Genomic DNA, 24,342 nt, shown 5'->3' on the forward strand with positions numbered 1-24,342 from the left:
CCATCACACAGAGGATACAGTTCAAAATCCTGGTCCTCACCTTCAAAGCCCTTCATGGCCTTGCTCCCCCCTACCTCTGAAACCTCCTAACCCCCTACCATCCTGCCTTCTCTCTCCACTCAGTGGGCTCCGGCCTGTTTCACATCCCCGCCTTGCCCGCCCCACCATTGGCAGTCTGCCACTCTGTCCCCACCCTCTGGAATTCCATCCTGCAGTCCCTCCGCCTCACCCCCTCCCATGCCTCATTCAAGACCCATCTCAAGACCCTCGTCTTCGACCGTGCTTTTGATCTCCCTCCTCCCCCCCCCCCCCCCCCCCCCCCCCCTGCTGTCCACTCTTCCCATCCTGACCCCCAGCTCAGGTCCAAAACACTGACTGCCAAGTGCCTTGGGACGTCCTCCTGATGTGAAAGGCACTATACAAATGTAATTTTATTGTTGTTGTTAGATCACGACTGAAGACCTTCCTCTTCAACCATGCGTACGGTCACCTCCTCCTTCCCCCCTGCTCGGCATCAGTCCCCGACACTGTTAAGGGCTCCGAGATGCTGCCCCGTCTGAAGGGCGCTGTATAAATGCAAGTTGTTGTTATAAACCAGACTGACTGATCTGTCATCAGCAATGCCAAGGAGCTGCCTGGCTCAGGCAAGTTTTGTATGATTCCGACATTCCATTGCCAGACCTGTTACCTTGTTAACTCACCCCCCAAAGAGACCCTGTTACTTGCCCCGTCTTGTCCCTGAGGATCGTATGGTGAACACTATGATCAGCCTAGAGGTAGATGAATTTCTGATTAGGAGTGGAGAGCTTTATAACTTTTATTCTCGCCTCCTCGAGGTGTCGCTGTTAAATGGGAACTCAGTACCTGAATATTTGTGGGTTTCAACCTGTGACCTATTGCTTCAAACTACACTTGCCACCTCTGGTTCCACTATTTGTTTGCTTCTATGAAAGAGAGCATAGATAGGGTCAGGGTTTATGTTGCACAGAGTTCCGAATATTTGAAATTAAAATTTGCTGCCGACACAGAAGCAAATTGATAAACCCATCTGCCTCTTGGCTCAAGGCTCTCAGAGATTTAGCCCCAGTTCCTTGCATGTGAAAATAACTCCAGTTTCCTGCTACTACACAATGTGTGGATTCCTATTCACAAATTAATTATTTATTCTCCAAAGCCCAGAGATGTGGATGAATTGCTTCAATTTGCAGTTTTCCCATTAGAATGCTCAGTGTGTTAGATTAATCTACTGTATTTTGAATCCAGTAGAGTATTGCACCCTAATCACTGGAAAAGGTAAATCGTTCATTCTTAGTTAATATAATGCACACACCATTTATCTTAATTTTTAAAATAAAGTATTCTGAAAGGATGGGATCAGATGGACCGAAGGGCTTTCTGCCTTCAAATTGATCTTGTGATCAGTGTGTAATGATCCTTCTCTGTGGGTTCTGTTTGTATGGTAGCTTATACTGTCCTCTTCTGGTTAATTAATACAATTACAATGCAATTGGCATTTATATAGAGCCTTTCACATCAGGAAGACCCTTCAAAGTGCTTCATGAGCATATGGAACCCACAGATTTAACTTGATTTCATGTATGTTGTGCTTGTCTTTTAAGTTCTGTTCCCTTTTTCAGATGCGCACAGTTTTATTCCTTGTAATAAAACTAAGTGTAGGAAAAACTCCTCTTTGTCACTGCACCAACATCCAATTCCTGCTTCCCTGCTCTCATACTATATACTTTAATATCCACCTCCTTGAAATTCCTCAGGTAGTGTGTGCCACTGCAGTGTCACCACTCTGCTGGTATCATCCAGTAGCACTTCTGGGCCAGTGTTCCCAAATTCTTGCTTTATTCTAATTTGTTTATAATAATGATAATAATAATAATAATCCTTACGTTGGATATAGCACTTTATTATGCCTCAAAGCACTTCATAGGATATATTGTAGTGGTGTGATTATTTTGCAGGTGAAAATGTAATCTTGATTTAAAATGGTGTTTTTTTGCAATTGAGTGACCTACTGAGGTGATAAAATCACTTTTATCAATTCCCTTCAATGAATCAGCTCAATCAAATCCCCCTCTCCTCCCCCCTCCCTCTACGTCTAAAGACATTGTATCCTTCCTGTGTTGAGGGCCCTAAACAATGCAATACTCCCAACTGTGATGGATGAATATTCTAGAGTTTTTCACACAGAGTGGTGGAAATCTGGAACTCTCTTCCCCTAAAAGCTATCAATGCTGGATCCATTGAAATTTGTAAGACTGAGGTCAACAGATGTTTGTTAGGTAAGGATATCAAGGGATATAGAGCAAATGGAGTTGAGGTACTGATCAGCCATGATCTAATAGAATGGCGGAATAGATGAAGGGGCTGAAATCCTATGTTCGGATTGATTATTTTGGGGGATCAGGTATTAACTGCTGAATTGTCCCATTAGAGATGGTGAGTGGAGTCCAAGGTAAAGTAATGTGTGATTTATGAAGACATCAGGGCCAATAGCCTTTCCTCTTGTTGCATGTTTTCTTAAGCTTTTAAGTAACAGAAGAGAAAAGAAAAGCTAGAAGATTTGTTGCAAGGGTTTGTTTAATCCCACAGTCATCTTTCACCCAGTAATTCTGGAAGTCACATCAAGTAGATAAGAGAACTCAATCACTTCCCCAATCCGTCTAAAGTTAAGTGCAAAGTAAATGATTCGAGAACAAATTGCTTTTCTCTTACCCTCCTTGCACCCCCTCCAGGCTGCAGTTGAAGTATCATGGATGAACCTGAAATTTTGAGGCAAGAATGTCAGTGAAGCAATTTGTCAACATTAACCAACATTAATAAATACAGCCGCCGAGAGAAGATACCTCTAAGGGCTGACTCGAGAATCTCACCACTGTTAGTATCTAAACTTAAATTAAAAGGGTTTGATAAGGTTAGCATAAATAGGTTGTTTCCACTGGTTTGTTTCCACTGGTTGGGGAGTCCATAACCAGGGGACACAAATATAAGATAGAGACTTGGGTATCTAAAAGAGAATTTAGGGGGAACTATTTCACCCAGTTGGTAGTAAGATTGTGGAACTTGAAGTGGTGGTTGAATCCAATAATACAGATGCATTTAAAAGGAAGTTAGACTTCATATGAGGGAGAGGGGAATAGAAGGGTATGGGAGGGAGTAAGGAATGGGTGTGGAGTAAAGTGGAGTGTAAATAGGCTGAGTGACCTGTTTCCATGCTGTACATTCTTTATAAATCGAAAGGGAGGATCCCTAACAGCACTGACTGCAGTACCTCACCACTCTGCTAGTATCATCTAGTAGGATTCATCCCGCTGATGGAAACAATTAAGCAGATCCAATGAACAGAATATAAAAAAGAGAGACAAAGCTGCAAGGCAGCATGTTACACTGCAACAGCTGTTCAAATTAGTGTGGGAAATTCGTGGAGATTATGGAGATTATTTCACTGTCATATTTTACTTGAAACACTAAGGAAGTAAACGATTCCCTGTGCAGAGTGGAGGCAAACAAGGGAAAATAATGTTACTGGTAAAATAATTTTTACCCTTGAGCTCTTCATAAACTGACTTGATTGAGCATAAATTCATTGATTGTAGAGTTCTGGCTGATGTCCATGTTAGTGTAATGTGAATGACAGCAATTAAATATTTTAGTAGCGCCTTTCAAGTCGGGAAGGCATTTTAAAGTGCTTCATAGGGGCCAACAAGGGTGCTTTATGCCTATTCAACTTTGGAATGAATCTCGCCAAAGTTGTTAGGCTACCCTAGGGAGGATTTCTCACTGTAATGGGATTTAGCAACCCATTTTCAGCATTAACATATCTGTGAGGCAAATGGCACAAATTGTAATTGTTCACAGATTGCATGCTTAGGATGCGATATATCATGGGTACCAGTGCATTAATTAAAGAGCTAGATGATACTTTAGTGATTTGTGCTTCACAAACATTAAATTGCTACAGTGTTGCTGTTGTACCGCTGGGTTTGGTGAATCCAAACAATACATTTAATTCAAAATTAGAGAATGCAAGCTTTTTTCGCCCCAATACAGTGGTGGTCACTGGACTACATATGAAATAACATCAGGAAACCTTGATTAGAAGTTTTAGAAGAAGTTTGCTCTGACGAGGAACAAGATTCCAATTTATATAAATCAGTATAAACCACTAGCTCCCATGGGTCTGGAGCCATTGAAATTCCATCTGTTAGATGCATCTGGATAGAGTTGAATAATGCTGCGTTGATATCTTTCAGTTTTGCTTGACTATCTTTAGTGGTGAGTGAATTTTCTGTTTCTGTGTTTTTTACCTGACTGAGGAGATTAAGCATGTTTTTATGCAGTGTTTGTCCTCCGCTGAAGTCAATGTCAAGTTGTGCAATGCTCTGACATCTGCAGCAATAACAACAAGATTACATTTGTAAAGAGCCTTTCACGTCGGGAGGACGTCCCAAGGCGTTGGACAGAGTACAGAGGAGGAAGAAAAAAGTTCTAGGTGGCAAATATTCTGAGAATTTGCTTGTATAATACTATTCAATTCTTTGATTCAGTCAGTATTTCGGAACATATAAATACAAGTTGTTGGTGTATGGAAGAGGAGTTTGATTGGTGTAAGTTTAGAAAGAAAGTAATTTTCTCTGACTAATTTGCTAGAAAAATAGTCAATGCACTTAACAGTTATTACTGTAAGTGAGATATTTAAGATTTTTGACCAAAAGTACTATAAAAATGTAGGTTATTTCTCTTTCGGCATTTGTTTTTTCTCTCACTTTTTTTACTCACTGGAATTTACAGTTTACAATATAATGAAATACTATGAAGAATGCAGTAAATTATCAAACTTGTTTAAATATATTATTTCCATTCACTTGGCCAATGTAGCATAATGAAACTGGAACACTTGTGCTTTAAATTTGGCTTTTTTATTTTTTTCATGCAGGACCTCACTGTTTTATTGTACCCATTCGAGATCAGGCTGGCAAAGTATACCCGGGAGTTACTGCAGTTGACATGAGGCACAAAGAGGGTGAGTTGCTGAAATAATCTTTGAATTTGATATATTCACATTGGTAGGAAGTCTCTAAGCACTCCTCAGGATTTTACTGTGGAGTGTAGTATCTGTATATTTTTGTACGCAGGAAAACGTGGAAGCCGACTTGCACACAGCATTGTCCCACGAACAGCCATGAAGTGAATGACCAATTTTGTTTGGGGGATTATTGGCCAGGTGAAACTCTATTCTCTTTTTGAGTAGTGCTATGGGATCTTTAATCTGAACAGGCAGACGGGACCTCGGTTTAATGTCTCATCCAAAGATGCAGTACGCCCCAGCACTGCATTGGAGTGTCGGCCTAGACTATTTGAGTTCAAAATCCAGACTCGGCTGACACAAATTGAGGTAGACACAAGCGGTTAAGGCTAGACATAGCTGTGTCATCTGTAACAGTTCCTGGTTAGGTTTGGAAGCAAGGATTCAAAAACATGAGTAGGCTGTTTGTCCTGTAAAACCTGTTTCAGCATTTTATAATTTTATATCTGCTCCTTGTCTTCTTATCACTATGGCATAATCTGGTCATCATTTCACTGCAAAAGTCACACAGGAGTTACTTTTTTTTCCTCCCATCAGCACCTCCACAACTCAGGCGCTGGCAGCATCACCATCCAAGGATGCACACTCCACCTTACTAAGCCAGTCCGGAACCTTGGCGTGTTGTTTGACCCTCAACTATCCTTTCTACCCTTTCTAGTGGTTAGAGCACTCGCTTTGCAAGCGAGAGACCTGAGTTCAATTCCAGGCAGGGTGAAACCTTGGGCAAGTTTCCTTACTCCACACAGAGCCTAATAATAATCCCTCCAAAAAACAAAAACAATAATAAATTGGTCATTTTCAATCTATGACTGTTTGTGGGACATTGCTGTGCGCAATTGGCTGCCGCGTTCGCCCACAAATATACAGTCAACTCACTTTACAGCATATTCTGTGAAGCGCTTTGGGACGTCCTCCCGACGTGAAAAGCGCTATATCAAATGCAAGGATTATTATTATTATTATTATTACCCCACATCTGTGCCATGACCCGCTCTGCCTTTCCCCACCTCTGCAACATCACCCGGCTCACTGTCTCACACTGCAGGCTGCCGAGACCCTCATACACACATTCCTATTATCCAGGCTTGACTATGCAAATTCCCTGCTTGTGGGCCTCCCCAACTCCTCCCTTCATTGGCTGCAGATCATCCAGAGCTCTCCAGCCCATGTCCTCTCCTGCACCAGATTCTACAACCCTATCACCTCCATCCTCACCTGACTCCACTGGCTTCTCATCACACAGAGGATACAGTTCAAGATCCTGGTCCTCACCTTCAGAGCCCTTATGGCCTTGCTTCCCCCAACCGTCTGTGACCCCCTATCATCCTGGAGTCCTGTAGCTCAGTGGTTAGAGCACTCGCTTTGCAAGCGAGAGACCTGAGTTCAATTCCAGGCAGGGCGAAACCTTGGGCAAGTTTCCTTACTCCATGCGCCTAATAATAATCCCTCCAAAAAATAAAACAATAATAAATTGGTCATTTTCAATCCACGACTGTTTGTGGGACATTGCTGTGCACAATTGGCTGCTGCGTTTCGCCCACAAGTGTGCAGTCAATTCACTTTACAGTATATTCTGTGAAGCGCTTTGAGACGTCTAGAAGACATGAAAAGCACTATATCAAATGCAAGGATTATTATTATTATCCTGCTCGCTCCCTCCACTACAGTATGAAATGATTTATAGGTAAGTGTGAGGATCTTGAAATTGATTTGTTGTGCGACAGTGGAGCACTGTGAAGATGGGGTGTGGAGTTTGAACTGGTGAGGACACAGATGGCGGAATTCATTTTGAAATAGTTGGACTTTGTGAATGGTGGAGCTGGAGAGACCATTGAGAAGTGTGAATGGGATGAGGGTGGTGTCAAGTCCACAGCCTCACCCAGCCCCGTCCTCCCCATTTTTATTCCTTTGAGATTGGTCAGTTCAAATGGAACAGGTGACCCATCCCAATCTTGCCTCTGCTGTTTTGAGATGAATGGTGTCTTGCTGTATCATGCTGTCCTTGACTGAGAATGGATATAATCATCCTGAATAATCATTCAGTTTCAGGCCTCGCCTGACACTGACCAATCAGGCTTGTAGTTGGCATTGGGTGACTCATCAAGTCGCACTCGGGGCTGTGTGTGTTTTTTAAAAAGATATGTAATTTAAGATTTATTGCATTGTTGGTGGTTGGGTATAAATGTTCAGATTACTTTACAGCCCATTCATCATTAAGATTTCCACACTGCAGAGTGTCGCTAATCTGTTTGTCTTTTCCTCCTCAAGGTCTAAATGGAGTCGATAATGGAATTTTATTTTTCGACAGCGTTCGAATTCCAAAGGAGAATCTACTGAACAAGTTTGTATTTTATTTCCTCAAAAAGCACGGCAACTTTTTCGGTCAGTTGTATTCTTTTATCGGGGAGAGAAAAAAAAACTATTTTGGAGATATCTCAACAACCCAACAGAATTCATTAAAAGAAAAAACTTGGACGGGGAAGAACTACTTTATTTAAAAACACGCTAATCTTTCCTACTTTTCCTATCTACTCTGCTTTTCATGTTTTTGTTTTCGGCTCCTGGAGACCCACTTCTCTGTTTGCCCCCTGCTGAGTGGCTCCAGTCATTGATTGAGTGTGGGGTACAGGGTCACTTCACATGCTTCGTTGACCTAGCTGCTCCATTAACTTTTAGTGCTTGAACACCAATAACTGCAGCGCAAGAATTAGAGATACAAAAAATACAATAATAATCTTTATATTTGACATAGCACCTATCGCGTTGGGAGTATGTCTCAAAGAGCTTCATAGGATACACTAGAAAGTGTAGTCACTGTGTAATTTGTAGATAGACAATGGGCAGAACAATGTCCCACAAACAGTAATAAATCGACTAACCAATTTTATTTGAAAGATGGTTACCCAGGACACCAGGAAAAATACCCTTTTCAAATACTGCAATGGGATCTTTAACATTCACCTGACTAGGCAGGCGGGACCTCAGTTTAACAGCTCAGTTGAATGATAACAACAACAACTTGGATTTATATAGCGCCCTCTACGCTGGAAGGCGTCTCAGAGCGCTTCACAGTAACGGATCCCGGGGCCGAGTCAGAGGGATGGGGGGAAGGTGACCAAAGGCGCAGTCGAAAAGGAAGGTCTTCAGCCGAGACCTAAAAATGGGGAGGGGGAAAGGCGAAGGGAGTGAGGAAGAGAATTCCAGAGCCTCGGGGCATAGTGGCTGAAGGCACGGCCTCCGATGGTGGAGCGGAGGACTCGGGGGACAAGGAGGAGGCCAGACCCGGTGGAGAGAAGGCAACGGGCACTGTTGTGAGGAGAGCGGAGGTCATAGAGGTAGGGGGTGCAGAGGAGTGGAGGGATTTGAAAACAAGAGTGAGGATCTTGAAGTCGATCCTCTCTGGGACAGGCAGCCAGAGCAGTCTGGCAAGGACTGGGGTAATCGGGGAGCGGAGTTTGGTGCGGGTAAGAATGTGGGCGGCAGAGTTTTGTATGACTTGGATTTTATGAATGATAGTGGAGGGTAGACCGGCGAGGAGGGCATTTGAATAGTCCAGCCGAGAGGTGACAAAGGCATGGACCAGGGTTTCAGCGGCTTTTGGAGTGAAGTATTGGCAGAGATGGGCGATGCGTCGGAAGTGGAAGAAAGTGGTGCTGGTCAGGGATCGGATGTGGGGGAGGAAGGAGAGTTGGGGGTCGAAACTGACGCCTAGGTTGCTTACGGGTTCGGAGAGTTTTAGGGAGAGGCCGTGTGATTTTGGCCGATGACAAGAGCCAAAGAGTATGGCTTCCGTCTTGTCAACATTTAGCTGAAGGAAATTCGCGCCCATCCAGCTCCTGAGGGCTGACAGGTAGGCTGACAGAACATCAGGGGACTGGGGGGTCGCAAAGTGAAGTGGAAAAATAGAGTTGGGTGTCATCCTCGTACATGTGGAAGTGTACCCCATGTCTGGATGACATCCCTAAGATGGAGCATATAGAATGACGGCGCCTACAACAATGCAGCACTGCATTGGAGTGTCAACCTAATCTGTGAATTCAAAATCTTGACAAGGAGCTTGAACCCATAACTTCCTGATTTGGAGGCGAAAGCGCTACTAGCTAAGCCCAGTGGGCACACAGATCCTCCTACCATTGGTAGATCTTCCGCAGAGTAATATCACAAATGAAGGAGTAACTGAGCATCCTTATCTCTCGTTGAGTCTGATCCAGGCTGTACATTAGTTGTGAATTGTATTCCTAGCATTATTTCACAGAGCAGAAAATTTAGAAATAGAAATTTACAGCAGAGAAGAAAGCCATTCGGCCCATTGTGTCTGCTGGCTCTTTTAAAGGGCAATCCTTTCAATCACATTTAGCTGCACTTTTCCCATAGCCCTGTAGTTTACTCCTTTTTAGATACTTATTTAGTTCCCCTTTTGAAGACAAATATAGAGTCTGCGCCAACCACGGCTCCCTGCAGGGCATTCCATATCCTAACTACTCTGCGTGAAAACATTTCTCGTGACTTCCCCATTTTCTAATTTGCTAACTATCTTGAATTGATGCCCCTTAAGTTGATACCTTCCAATCAGTGACTCAGTGATCAGTGGAAATAATATCTCCCTATTGACGATCAAAACCCTTCATAATTCTAAAGACCTCTATCAGGTTGCCTCTCAACCATCATTGTTCCAGCGGAAAAAATCCCAGTTCCTTCAGGCTCTGCTTATAGACCAAACCATTCATCCCTGGTATCATCCTGGTAAATATCCTCTCCAGCCCCTCTATCATCTTGACCTCTTTCCAAAATTGAGGTGACCAAAATTGAACACAATATTCAATCTGTGGTCTAACTAACAATTTATACAAGTTTAGTACTACCTCTTGTTTTATATTTTATACCCATATTTACAAAACCTAGGATTCCATTTGCTTTATGGACAGCTTTGTCCATCTACCTTTTAAGGATTTATGTACAATAACCCCTAAGTCCATCTATTCTTGCATTCCTTTTAAAATATTACCACCCAACATAATTGCTCCTTATGTTTTCTCCCAAAATATATAATCTCATTTGTCCACATTAAATTTAATTTACCATTTATCTGACCAATCAATTAATCTGTCTATGTCTCACTAAAATTACTTACAATCTTCTTCAATGTTAGCTACATTTCCTATTTTTGTGTTATCTGCTAACTTAGAAATCGTCTTATACAGGAATACGGATCATTTGTATAAATGGAGAAAAGCAATGGTCCTAATACTTTCCATCTGTCCATTCTGAATAACATCTATTCTTGGTTATTTCATCAAAGAACGTTTGCTGTGCATATTAGTACAATCTTGTTTCAAATGCCAAAAAGTTAAAACATTTTGTTTCACAGATCTAAATAATTGATTTTTTTTAGTAAATTGCTATTATTTTATAAAATTAAAATAAGAAATGCCAGGGTTTCTCAATACCTCCTCATCACTGCTTCAGATTGTTTATTTCTGTATGAAAAGGGTTGTAATTATAAAGCTATAAATGGTTTTGCTGCATTATACTTTGGAGTTTGAGGGCTTTCTCCTTTAGATCAGTGAAACCTCGAAGCTCTATATTCAATTTCAGCAAGAACCAAACAAATTGCAAACAGAGGACTTGATGTCTATTTGGTCATCTGTGATGTTAAATTGTACCTCTGGGGAGGAGCAAGCTTTGAAGCTTTGAAATTTGACTTGTCAGCGCTATGGGATGAATGTAGCATTGTTAAATTCCTAATAAGTCCTTTCCTTTAAGATTTGTAAACGTTTTGGCACTGCCTATGTGTGGAAATTATACCAGATGTGAAGATATGTTTGATTTCTTCATACAGATTTGGCTCAGTATCTCAACATGGAGTTTATGAGTCGCCCATTAAAGACAAAACTGCTCGTTTTAATGCTATGTTAGCAGCTCTTACCCCAACGAGAATTGCCTTAGTATTTCAAGCCGTGGCTGCTATGAAGGTAAATGCAATTTCTTACCATTTCTTTTGATTAGCAAGAATAATAGAAATTAAGTGGAAGGCTTGTGAAGTGTTTAATGCTGTTCATGGGAAGTTGGCAGAACAGTTACTCATCCAGGTTTACAGTATTGATGCTAATGCGCACTATCGGAATCCATATGCCCTTAATTTGTGAACTGCGCTTTGTGCTTGAGTAATGTCATTCACAGAAATTATAATAGTGATTTGTGAGTTTCTAGGAAGAAAGTGCAGTTTTTGGACATGTTTAACTGGTCCATTGGAACTTTGCTTGCATGTCGATCTCCCGCCAGTAGTCTCCTTCGGCCAAATTCCAATTTCATGGAAGTGTGGCAGCCTGATTCAGTTGTTAGCACTCTGGCCTCTGAGTCAGAAGGTTGTAAGTTCAAGGCCTCCACGTTCTGGTTAATGTAGAGGCACTTTGAGCTCATAATCTAGGCCAGGGTGGTCCAGCTGGAAGCCTGAGCCCCCCCACTTCCCCCACACCCCTCCATTTCATCTGGCCCCCCCACCCGCTCTTTCCACAACCTGTAAATGTTATGTTTCTGGAAGGGAAACACAAAAATATTGCTTATGCGGCCCATGGACGTTTCCCAAATAATGCATCCAGCCCTCAGCAGCCAAAAGGTTGAACCACCATTGTCTAGGCTGACATTGTGCAGTACTGGGAGGAATGCTGCATTGTTGGAGGTGTTGTCCTTGGGATGATTCGTAAGATCAAGATCTTGTCTGTCTGTTCAGGTGGAAGTTAAAAATCCCATGACACTATTCGAAAACAGAAGGGAGTTTCTCCTGGTGTCCTGGCCGACAATCCTCCAGATAAAATTGCTCATTTACTGTATGGCTGTTTGTGGGATAATCCATTTGGTCAAATAATAATAATAATCCTTGCATTTGATGTAGTGCCTTATCGTCTACAAAACGTTTCAAAGCACTTCACGGAATATACTGTAAAGTGAGTTGACTGTATATTTTGTGGGTGAAACGCAGCAGCCAATTGCGCATAGCAGTGTTCCACAAACAGTTGTGGGTGAGTGACCATATTACTTTTATTATTTATTAATTTTTTTTGAAGGGTTTATTACCCCTGGAAAAGCGAAATAATGTAAACTTCTTGACAATTGAGTTTTGTTGTACAATGGTAGCAACAATTTCCCTGTCAACCTAAGCTCAATTATCTCTCCCTCACTTCTGCTTGTTTTTTTCAAAATCTTTTACCAGCAAACACTCTTTAATGGGTAGGAAAGAAATTACTTTTTTTAAAAAATATGTTGTCACTCAGTCCACAGCTGGCTTACTGGATAGCGATCATTAAGAAGCAGCCCTGACTGAATTATTCAGTACAAATTTACATGTATATAACGCCGTTCATGTCAGGAGGATATCCAAGATGCTGGATGGTCCAGGGATTACGTCTGAGCTGGGGGTTCCTTTCTACACACCATCCATTGCTTCCTCGTCACAATAAGACCATTTGGAGCACTTCAGCTGAGATCAGCTAGTTCAGTACAGGGGAAACCAATGCTTGAACCCCCTAGTCTGTTTGGCTTAGTGCTACATTGGATAGTGCCTTTCACTCACTGAACCACCGCGGATTCCAGGACACTTATTTTTTGTTGTAATGTTTTTAAGAAAAAAATTGCCAAGGAATTTGGAATCCTTTGGGTTGTTTTTTTTTAAAAAAAGCGATTATTGGTGGTTGGCACACTGTTTCGGAAGTCTTGGTCTGATTGAAGTGTTGCAGTGCACTACAAAACCAAGCTCGTGTATTGGTGATAGACAAAAATGTTGTTCTGCATTAAAACAACTTGGAGGTTTGAATGGTTTAAGGTCTGCTGTGCTATTCCTAGCTGCAAACTGCTGCATTGCGGTGTGATTGAAGGAGTTTGCGCTGTGTACTGAGATGCGTGAGGGAAGACATCTGTTTATGTTTAAAGTGAGATTGAGAAAAAGATAAAGGGAGAAAATGATCAGCACAAAACATTCATCCTGAGAAAGCTGTAGAGCAGGTAGATGAGAAAGAGGCCAGTTTAAATATTACAACAAGAAAGAAATTAAGCAGAATTTTCTTAAGAAAACATTTTCTGAGATGGAGCAGTTAGTAAGCCAAGTAATTTGCATGTGTTGAGCGGGTATTCTATACAATTGAGTGGATAGAATTTTGACTACTGCTGGAGATGTGATGCAACACAATGTGAACCTAATGCCCTTTGTATGTGGAGATCAGATCAGATTAGATCAAAAACTGCCCCCAATCTAAAGTCTTACTCTTCCCAAACTGCAGGGACTGAACTGCTGCTGACGTAAACCAGACATGTATCAGATACTGGTTTCATGCTGTCACTTTGACCTTAAACCCAGTGTAAAGTGTAATGAAGCTTAAATATCATGCATGCGTTGTGGGGTGCACGTATTTGTTCATTACAATCCAACACCTACAGAGTGAAGCTTTCATTCTTTTTTTTATTAAATTGGTATTATGCAACAGGGTGTTGCGTAGACATTGTAAACAACTACATATACTATTGTTCAAAATTCAGATTAAGGATGCAAAAGGAATTTTGAGCTTTTTTTCCCAAATGGACACATAGTTATTGCCAAGCCCCGGAGATTGGTGTTTATCTCTTTAACCTGCACAATGATGGGAACAATAATTAATAACAAACAATACACAAATTGTTTCGTGTGGCACTGCTGTTTTTGTATTGATCCACAAGAGGGTAGCAGAGGTTTTCCCTTGAACATGTATTGCTTTCTCTAAACTTTGCTGAGGACAAATTACACTGAGGAGAAAAATAATCTTTGTAAATTGTGATGCAATTGATTTCCTCATAGTATGTGGATAGTGGCACTGTGTGGACTTCCTACAAATATTTGAAGCTGTTTGTCATTTTTCTTTGCTGCTGATAGCAGTCTAATGTACCAGTTGCTTCCTATGCTTAGACCTCCCCACATTGTTCACTGTGGTTTCTCTGATTTGCTTATGCATTCAGTGGATTCGGAGACCTTTTTATAGACCTTCTTATAAAGTGTCCTGCTAGAGGAAATGTTTGTGTGTACTTGAACTTTCTCTCTCTCCCCTTAAATATCAGAATCAGATTTACTGTTTGTAATTTTGCAGACTAGGATATTTTATTTATGAAACGTGGAATGAACAGAGCAGTAATTATAAGTAGAAAAAGATTGGAATGATAGAAACACAAAGCCTCTTGCCTCTGCCAATGTTTTTTTTCTGTTTGATGAATGGTTGGATTGGCGACTGATATGGCTGCTGTAAACTATGCTGTGTAGTTGATTCTTTCACTGATAAAGAACAGAGACAAAAGTTTGATTAAGTTTTTTAGGCACAGATGTCGATGACCTGGTAAATACTTACACTTGAATTGTTGGAAATTTTTTTGACATTTGGTCATTTTCTCTTTAAATAGATTTTAACTTATCAATTGGGATTTGTGTGTTTGACTAGTCTTGAAATAATGATTTGTGGGTAATAGAGTTGTATCAAATGCAAGAACTATAATTATTACTGTTATAGTATTACCTGGCTTTGAGCACCACGCCAAAGGAGAACAGAAACTGAGGAAGCACCTATCCAACATTGGATCCAGAATGATTATCAGTAAATAGTGTTTCACCAATAAATAAACCACTGATCAATAGCAATCAGAAGTGGGTTCCATATTCCTGGTTCAGCAAGTTTTATTTTTACTAAAGCTTTGTCAATGAGTCATCTATCTGTCAATACCATTTCTGAAATCATTTTTTTGAGCACTTAACTCGCAAGTGAGAGGACCTGGATTTGACTCCTGGCAGGGCAAAACATTTGGACACATTTCCTTACTGCACACGCCTCTGTTTACCTAGCAATAAGTAGTAAACCGGTTGTTAGATAATTGGTGGATTGCTTTTCCAGGGGTAATAATTCCTTCAGAAATTTGATCACTCAATCCACGACTGTTTGTGACACACTGCTGTGTGCAATTGGCCATGTTAGGAGGTGACTTAATTGTTACAGTTCAGTGGCATAAGCAGAATACACAATGTGTGGCATCAGATGTGTGCCAAGTATCTATTGGGTTCAAACCAATTGGGGGGAGGTGATAAGCAATTGCATAATTGAGTGTCACTGAAGAACTACATATCTCATGCTGGCTAACGGAAGATTGTCAGAAACTGAGACTAGTGTCTAATTGCTGATGTTTGCAAGAAGAGGTGGGAAGCACTAATGTGAGCCTCCTTAGATCACAGCAATTTCCAAAAGCTGACAAAGGGTAAAAAAAAATCCAGAGAACTCAACATCAGCTATCCTATCAGGGAAATAGGTAAGCAAGATATGTCCCTACAGGGAGAGAGTGTGCATTCTATTCCAATAAATATCTCTGGAATTTCTGTGTGTAGGTGGGATCCATGGAACTCCATATGGTTTGGATTCTCTTAAGCATGGTGATGGATTTTGGCATATGTCAGACACCCGGTCTACCAAAGAAAATCCCAACAAATATCCGGTTCACTCGCTAACCACTTCATTTTGTTAAAAATGACCAAACCGCCCCTCTCCCTCCCAATCTGGACTCAGGTCGACCACAGAGATTAAATTAGCACTTCCCTTTCCTGAATGTTGCACACTTGACTCCTTTATTATATGTATTTGTGCAACATGAGTGATGACTGGTGGTAACTGAAGAGATGTACGTATCTCTAGCCATCTGCTTGAATGTGGTTTTACAGGACTCTGCAAAGATCAGTGGAACTGTATTAATGTAAAATGTAGACTCTTTTCTCTTCTGCCCCCCCACAGTCAAATAGCAATGCTTCTAGTATACATGTATTGATGGAATGTTTCAGACACCTTGGATCTCTCAAATCCATTGTGCATTCAACTTCATTTTGATTTAGATTAAAGTAAAATATGTTTCAGAAATTGGATTAAGACGTTCACTGGCTGTTTGTGGGATCTTGTTGTGGACAATGGCTGCTAGTTTTCTGTGCAGATATCAGTCACGGAACTTGATTATCATTACTGTGAAGGGCTTTGAGATGTTTCAAAGTATGATAAAAATGCATGTTCTTTCTTAAACAATATGTAATAACTGTGTAATACTGTGTCTTCCACTTTTTTAGCTTGGATTGACAATTGCCATCCGCTACAGTTACAGGTAAATGCATTGTTTTGTTTTTTAAAAAAAAGGTTTTGTTCAGATGGAAAGAAATTAGATTTCTTGCATTTGTGGTTTGTTCTGGAGACTAAAGGGGAAGTATAAATTGAGCTTGTTGATTCCTTCCTCCCATGTCTTGCCTTAACCATGATTCAACATAATGGCCTTCATTCTCATTGCAAGCAATATATTTCCATGACCTGACAAAGCACAGGTCTCTGTCTGCAGGTTCAGAAACCACTGTGGCTAATTACTTGGTATCCCCAGAAATCCCCAGCAAATATTGCGTAGCTCCACATGCACCCCCTCCGCCACCTACACAAGAAACAGCTACTTCCTCGTGGGTGGTTGTGTAAGCCCACAAGAACTGAATATGCATCTTACAGAAAGCTATGATTTTTTTTTCCTAATGCACAAGTTTGGCATGTTTATATCAGAGAAAATGAGAAGGCGTACATTTCAGTAAATGGTTCCTAAAGGGGGTTTCCAGTTTTAAGGGAGAGGAATTGTCTAAAGAAGGAGTGGTGGTGGGGTTGGGGTGCTACATAGCCGTACTGAAGTGTCAGAATGCTTTTATTATTGGTTGCATTTCAAGCTTTACAACTTTTTTGTTTGTTGCATAGGAAGTTTATCAATGGATGCTTCTCACACATATTACAAGAAATCTGTATTACTAAATGTTATTGAGATCTCAGGTTGGCAGGGCATTTTAAATGCTTATTTATTTAAATGCTTTATTTTTTAATATATCCTAACGTTTGCAGAGCATACAAGGAGTATAGCTAACAATGAGGATCACAATAAGCAATTTCAAGAGGATTAGACAGCAAGATTGCAGGTGAAATTTAATTCATAAAACTGTGTGGTTGTATGTTTTAACTGAGAGGGTTGAAATTTGGTATAGAAACATAGTCTAGACAGTGTTGCTGGGAAATCATTAGTTCCAAAACGTTAGGAATATTGTGGTTTGTGAGCATTCGTCTTTGAAAGGTGTTTTGGCAGCACCACAGGCAATCAGAAGTCGCTGTCAGATGGAGGCTCTGTGGCCTGGTTAACAAGCACAATGAGTTGAGAATCGCATGCTGGATGGCTCGGCTGTAGATCTGCACCCATTTCAGTGGGAAATTGTGCCGCGCAAATGGATTAAATTTGTGAAACCAAGAGAGGGCCAGAGCATCCGTCATGCAGGACTTAGCGCTGCAACATGTGATGGGCCCTCGGGCCCAACCTGTTATAATTTTTTGTGAAGCTCGCTACCGGCATTGCACAAGAGGGCTACAGTCTGGTTCCAGGTCACCCATCAGCATGGTCATTGGTGGCAGCCCCGGTGAGATGTGCAACTAATAACAACAACAACAACATGGGTTTATATAGCACCCTTCACGCCGATGTTGGAACAGATGAAGGCGAGTACCAAGGTAATATCAATAGAACCCAATGTTGTGGAAGGTGCCCCTTTGCATTGCATGGCTTCCAGAAATGAGGGCCATCACAATGCAGAAATGTATGAACATGTACATTTGCTTCTCAGTGCACGATTGTTGAAACCAGGAGGCGTAGGGAGACTGGTAGGCCTGTACTTGAACCCTTATTGACCATGGCGAACGCAATCCTGGCTCTTTTTATCATCCCTGAGGGCAACAGGCAGTTTGAGGCAGGAAGGCTCCTGCCGCTACCAGGTATTGTGTTAATGATGTGCATGCATTTATAACTCCACAAAAGCAGTCTTTTTTTCTGGTCTGCCTCTTACAAAGTTTAATCAGGAATTCTGTTTTGTTAACAAAACTTACACATGTGCTTTTTACTTGTCTTCCAGAGCTTCCACCATCCCTGCACCCACCCCTCCATTAACTGACCCTCCACCCATCGCTCCATTCACCCTTCCAGTTTTCCTGCCAACAGCCCACCCAGTAGCCAAACCAGCACAGGAAGCTTGGATGTGATATTGGACCTGGATATCAATGACATTCTTCCCTTGATGGTGGAGGAGGAAGCTGAAGTGAAAGAGCAACAAGAAGGGTGATGATGACATCCTTCTCTCTGTCAGAGCTCCTGGTCCTCCATGACAGTCACAACACTACATCACGCACCACATTTGCATAGAGCCGTGTAGATCAAGGCACCTCACAGGACTGCGTGAAGGGCATTATATAAGTGCAAGTTATTGTTGAAAGAAGGCCGAAAATACCTCTGCACAGCAAGGCAACTTCAAAGCTGATGTCTCGAGATGCAGCAGCAACTTGTGCCTGGATGAGTGGAGTCGTGAAGTGGCAAGGCCATGGATCTCCACCCATTCACTCTGGGGGCACATACTGGATGTTCGGGGCCCCACTCACTTTTCTTCTCACACAAGTATCGGATACACCGAGTCAGACCAGTCAGCACATAGGAAGTCAACAATTAGAAGCTAGGAAGAGGAAACACACAGCATAGCACACTGATGGTAGGCATATTGGTAGGGTTGTAAATTACATAGCTTTTTTTACCTCGTGTCAATAAATATTTGAGCACCCTCAAAATTGTAGCCCTCAGATATGTTTTTTCAAGTTTGTGCTTCTTCCAGATTTTTTTCTGCCAAGTTCTGTGGGCTCCTCGGCCCGCAGACCTGTAACGTACATTGTTTGAAAGATCCACGTGTAATGTACTGTGCATATGTAATTGTGAAAATGATCCAATTTCCTACATTGAGACAATCTGCTCAGAACAGGTGGATACATACAGCACTTTCCATGTGTTAGAGTTAGACAATACAGCTATATCTCAAAAGAAAGCCCCAATCATCCCATGGAAATATAGTCTCCCTTTCTTAAATGGCTGCCCAACTAACCAATCTAAATTTACAGTTTCTATGTAGTCCATGCAATCTCAACCCCAAGAAAAGGCAACAGATGCTAAATAGTAACATTTTAAAGAATAGAAGAGCATAAAGACCGAGAGGTTAACGTACATAATTGTTTAAAGCTGGGAAGGCAGGTGGACAAAGCTCTGTGAAGAAAGCTGAGATCTTAGTTTTTATAAATCGGGGCATACAATGTAAAACCAAAGAGGTGATGCTTATCTTATACAGTGGAACCTTGATATTAGCTACCCTTTTGTAATGTTTTTTTCGCTTATATGCCAGATGACCTATTATGACCTGTTGGCTTGAGGTCTCAGACTGGCCAGCTTCCTCCTCACTTAAAGGTGTCCAACTTCCCCGGTCACTAGGGCATCAATATCGTTTTCTGCAGGCAATCACGCCCCATTATAAGACTGGTTAGAATTTTGTGAACTCTAACTATGATAGTGCTGAGGTGAGTGGTTTAACGTGCTGAAACAGGGTTTGTTTTGACTGGAACAAGGAGGTTGAGTTGAGACCTGATTGAGGGGGTTTGATGTACAGAAAACTCCTGATAACTCAACCCAGGCTTAACTTGCCTCTACCACTTAAGTCATCGTACTGTCAATATTCCGGCCAATATTCCGACATTTATTTATGTAATTATACATATGCCTAACTCGCCACTCCAGATAACTTGTCACTGAGCCCTTTTCCCTTGGAGTGATGAGTTACCAGGAGTTTACTGGGAGAATTGGGAGAACGAACGTGTTTCTACTGGTCAGGGAGTCAGTGACTTGAGGTTATTGATTTATGGGAATTAGGAAAGAGAAATCTGAAAGAATATTTTTACCATGAGAGTTATTAGGATGTGGAATACTTGGCCGGGTGTGGTAGTCAGGGCAGAATCCATATTAACTTTCAAGATGGAACCACAGGTTCAATACAAAAAGAAGGAGTAATTTGTAGGGATATGGGTGGGGGGTGAATAGACATGTTCTCATTTCCTGCGAACTGCAGTAATAGCAGGAAGGGTTCTCTTAGATGGACCAGTGTACTGTGATATTTGCCAGTGCTAATATGAACCAGTGCTGCTAAGATATCATTTTTTTGAACAACTGGACAATGTACAAATTATTCTGTCCCACACACTCTTTATCGACAAAGTTCTGCCCGAGGCATTGAACGGTGATGGTGCTTCCTCCGATTGTGATAGACATTCTTGCTGTGAGATCAAACTGATAGTTGGTTTAGACAAATTTGAAATATATTTTGTGAATTGTGGATGCTTTTTGTTTTAACAAAATATACAAGAATTACCTTAGAACCAGATGGAGTCGTGAATTAATTCTAGATTATTAAAAAAAAGTGTTTTAAGACCGAGAAATTTCCATATTCTCTCCTGGTATTGGTTTTGTAATGAACAGATTAGCCAGGAGTGAGAGGTGATAACTATCTCCTTGAGGGAGGCTGCCAGGATAGCTCAGAACTGCCTTCACACAAGCAAGTTATGGTCTGTCTCATGAATGCAGATAATTATCTTATCTTGCTGCTGCCCGTGACCCAGTCTGTTTACACCACATGTTAACAATACAGTGTTCTTGTTTTTGTGATTTCAGGACTTTGGAGATAGGGTGTTCTCAAACTGGTAGAAACAATTCTATTTTTACTGCTGCTGCTTACCAAACTGAGCAACTTCATTTACTTGGGCTCCAAAAATACAATTGCTTTTCAATTAAAACCTATCAGAAGGGCTATAAGAGACTATATGAACCAGCCAAGGGATTTGTTCTTCACAGTCCCCAGACACAGTTAATGTTACTATGTAACCTTACACTTTTTTGATCCAATTGTCTCCCTTTTTCTCCTGGTCCTGATGTTTCTGATTCATGTTGGGGGTTACAGTTAAGGTATCTTGACAATAGGTGCTTATGATGTACTTTTGGATGTTTAATCCAACTTTTTTTCTTTTTGTGTTTTCTGTTTTCCAAAACAAATTGACTCTGATCTCAGCCCACCTTTGGTACCTTGTATGTGATGTGGCATGTTAGTGCCTCAGTCCTCTGCACAATATCTGTATCACCTATAACCACAACAGTTGCACCTATTTAGTGTCCTTCACATAGAATAAAATCCAAGAACGCTTTACAGAGATGGTGGCAGAAACTGAGCAGAGGAGGTAGAGTGGGGAGAGGAGGCAGGTGACTGAAAGCACAGTCATAGAGGTCAGTCTTTCAGCAGCTTTTGAAGATGTATAGAGAAGGGGAGAGACAAAGATCCAGAAAGTGAAGGCAATGTGTATGAAGGCTAAGCCACCAGTGGTGCAGTAGAGAGGATGGGGAATGTGCAGCAGCCCCAACTTTGCTGAGCGGAGGGAGCTGGAGATTATAGAAGTAAGGAGGTGAGAGGAGATGAAGGGATTTGTAGGTGAAGGACTTTCAGTTGATCCGCTGGGAGATAGGAAGCCTGGCGGGGATGGGTCTGATGAACATAGTTTTTGTCGGGGTAAGGATGCGTGTAATGAGTTTTGCATCTAAACCTACAACTATTTTTATGCTAAATTCTATGCTCATCTAACAGCTCTTTCTTTATAGATACAAAATGTATCTATACAAAATGTATCTACACCATGTGAAGGATGTGCTTTCATCATAAAACCCCAATTAACTAAGAAAACCAACTTTCCATTGGGTACTGTGTAGGCGGAAAAACAAACAAACCAAACAAAAGGTAACCTTTGATGTCGACTGCAAGCTCTTGCACCTTCTTTCTCTTTTGAGAAAGTCCTGCTGCTGGGGAAATTCTTTTTCCTTCCATTGTCAACNTTTTTTTAAACGCTGTTTCTAATTTTCTCCCAACTCAGTGGGCAAGACCACTGCTAACCCAAGATTTTCTTTCACACACAATTTTGTTTCATATAGAAATGTTGACCTTCTCTCCCTTTCTGTTAATGTGTGTCTCGCAAAGTGCGTTGCTGAGAGAGGCAGGACAAGCAACAACAACAAAATTACATTTATAAAGTGCCTTTCACATCGGGAAAGGCGCTGAGCAGTCGGGGATCAGGTGTGGGGGGGGGGTCAAGATTGGGATGAGGGAGGGCAGAGAGGTAGGTGGGCAGCTGAAGACATGGTCGAAAAGAAGATCTTGAGTCATGCCTTCAATGAGGCAAGGGAGGGAGCAAGACGAAGGGATTGTGGGATGGAGTTCCAAAGGGTGGGGGCAGAGAGGCTGAAAGGCCGGCCGCTGATGGTAGGGCGAGTTGGGTGGGAGACGTGGATCAGGCCGGAGCCTGCTGAACGGAGGGAGCGGACAGGTTGATAGGGGGTTAGTAGTTCAGCGATGTAGGAGGGGGAAAGGCCGTGGAGGGCCTTGAAAGTGAGGATGGGGATTTTGAATTCTGTCCTCTGAGGGATGTGGAGTCGGACGAGGGTGGAGATGATGGGGTCATGGAGCCTGGTGCAGGAAAGGACACGAGCTGCACAGTTCTGGGTGATCTGCACCTTGTGGAGGGAGGGAGTTTCCGTAGGTGAGGCAAAGGATCTGTGCTGTGGCAGTGCTGCCCAGTAGCTGCCTTGGCTCGGCACCTTCTTGCAAAGCATAGCTATGGTTGTAACATTGGGAATCGTAGGCATGTATATCTGCAGTGCACTGGGTTGGTACACTAGCACTCTACAGGATTACCAAGTGGAGTTCTGTAGCTCCGTGGTTAGAGCACTTGCCTCACAAGCGAGAGACCTGGGTTTGATTCCCGGCAAATCGAAATGTTGGGCAAGTTTCCTTATTCCACATGCCTCTTGTTTACCTAGCAGCAAATGGGAAGCCGATTGTTAATCGATTGGTGGATTGCTTTTCCAGGGTAATAATTCCTTCAAAAATATTTGGTCTCTCAATCCACAGCTGTTCGTAGGAAACTGCTGTGCACAATTGGCTGCCACGTTTCACCCATAAAATATACAGTCAATTCACTTTAGAATATATTCTGTGAAGCCCTTTGAGACGTCTCGAAGATGTGATAAGTAGCTATATCAAATGCAAGGATTATTAATATTACCAGCATCAGTCTTCACCCAGCTGCAAGGAGGCGCTCATGTACTGCCTGTTTGTTTCAGAGGAAATTTCCAGCTTTTATTCCCCACCATCCTAGAGAAGCTCAGTGGAGATCAGATACTTGCCCTCCTGGAATCTTAGAGATGCAACTGCACGCCTGACTCTCAGTACATGGCATTGTAGTGTGAATACTTTGCTGATATCTTTTGTATTTTACAAAGTGATCATATTGTATCTTCTTGAGAACCGATGACAATTTATCGTGTGTGGTTGGCAGATTGCCATGATAACTTCTCTTATAACTCAGACTTAAATTAAACTGAAGACCACATTGATGCAAAGAAAAGCTATTTATCTGCATTTATTTTCTTTTATGATTGGATGTTCAAAGGAGGTCTTTATTAAAAAGGGTCTGTTGTGGTAGAGAAGTATGCATAGACAAGTTCAAGTTGAGTTAATTTCACGGTTCTGAGTAAGGACTAAAAAGACAAAGCGGCATGGGTTTCTCTCCTCTATAATAGTTTCAAATAACATTTGGTCTGAATAAAACTTTTCCTCAAGAAAGTAAATTCAGATTGGGCATTTACTGCTAAATTTCTACTCACTCTGACCCACCATCAGTGGGAATGATATCCTTTAGCTATCAAGCTGACTCTCTGAAATGCCCTTCCAATATCCCTTTGAGTTGGACCTGCTTTCACTCACTGGCTTCAAATCCTTTATTTAAAAAATCCTCCTTGATCGTGGTTAGCCAGCGCCTTCAATCTCTCCCTCCTATCCTCTCAGCTCGATGATTCTCCATTGTGAAAGTTTGAGGAGTTTGTTCTATGAGAAAGGCACTATGCAGGGTGAATCAGAAGTCCTTACTCAAGAGTTTTTAATTATTCATTATGTTTTCTTCAAAATGATTTTTGTAGAGAGTGTGCTGCTATTACAGGAGATTTCTTTCATTACATTTGTGAACTTTTTTTTCACCGAGTTGATATATGTAAACGTCTGCATGGTATGAAGTTTCAGCATCTCATATAGACCTGTGAGTAAGGACTTTTGATTCACTGTGTACAAATTGTTGCCATTGTTTGTTCTAGGTCTCTAACATTTGACGTGAAGAACACAGAAAGCTCATGATGACAGTAAAAATGGCAGCCCACTAAACACTCAGCAGCTGTGCTTGTGCCCTTTATAGGGCAGCTACACTGTTTGAAGCTTGTAAAGGGAGGAAGAGAGAAGATCA

General features: G+C 41.6%; 1 protein-coding gene across 8 annotated transcripts in view; it reads left to right on the forward strand.

The window, feature by feature from the left end:
• acoxl (acyl-CoA oxidase-like) overlaps nt 1-24,342 on the forward strand; it is a 164,705-nt gene that overhangs the window by 19,464 nt on the left and 120,899 nt on the right. For 3 of the 8 annotated variants that reach the window (XM_042332935.1, XM_042332936.1, XM_042332938.1), the window contains exons 7-10: nt 4,949-5,035; nt 7,367-7,439; nt 10,938-11,070; nt 16,209-16,243. In XM_042332935.1, coding sequence (XP_042188869.1) covers nt 4,949-5,035; nt 7,367-7,439; nt 10,938-11,070; nt 16,209-16,243 — 328 coding nt within the window. Of the gene's footprint in view, nt 1-4,948; nt 5,036-7,366; nt 7,440-10,937; nt 11,071-16,208; nt 16,244-17,007; nt 17,662-17,774; nt 18,751-24,342 lie in introns of those variants that run through there. The other 5 variants (XR_006084928.1, XR_006084927.1, XR_006084929.1 and 2 more) reach the window with 5 other exon arrangements.

Source organism: Callorhinchus milii, unplaced genomic scaffold (genome assembly GCF_018977255.1).
Source record: "Callorhinchus milii isolate IMCB2004 unplaced genomic scaffold, IMCB_Cmil_1.0 Scaffold3, whole genome shotgun sequence".
In the NCBI taxonomy this organism is placed as follows: domain Eukaryota; kingdom Metazoa; phylum Chordata; class Chondrichthyes; order Chimaeriformes; family Callorhinchidae; genus Callorhinchus; species Callorhinchus milii.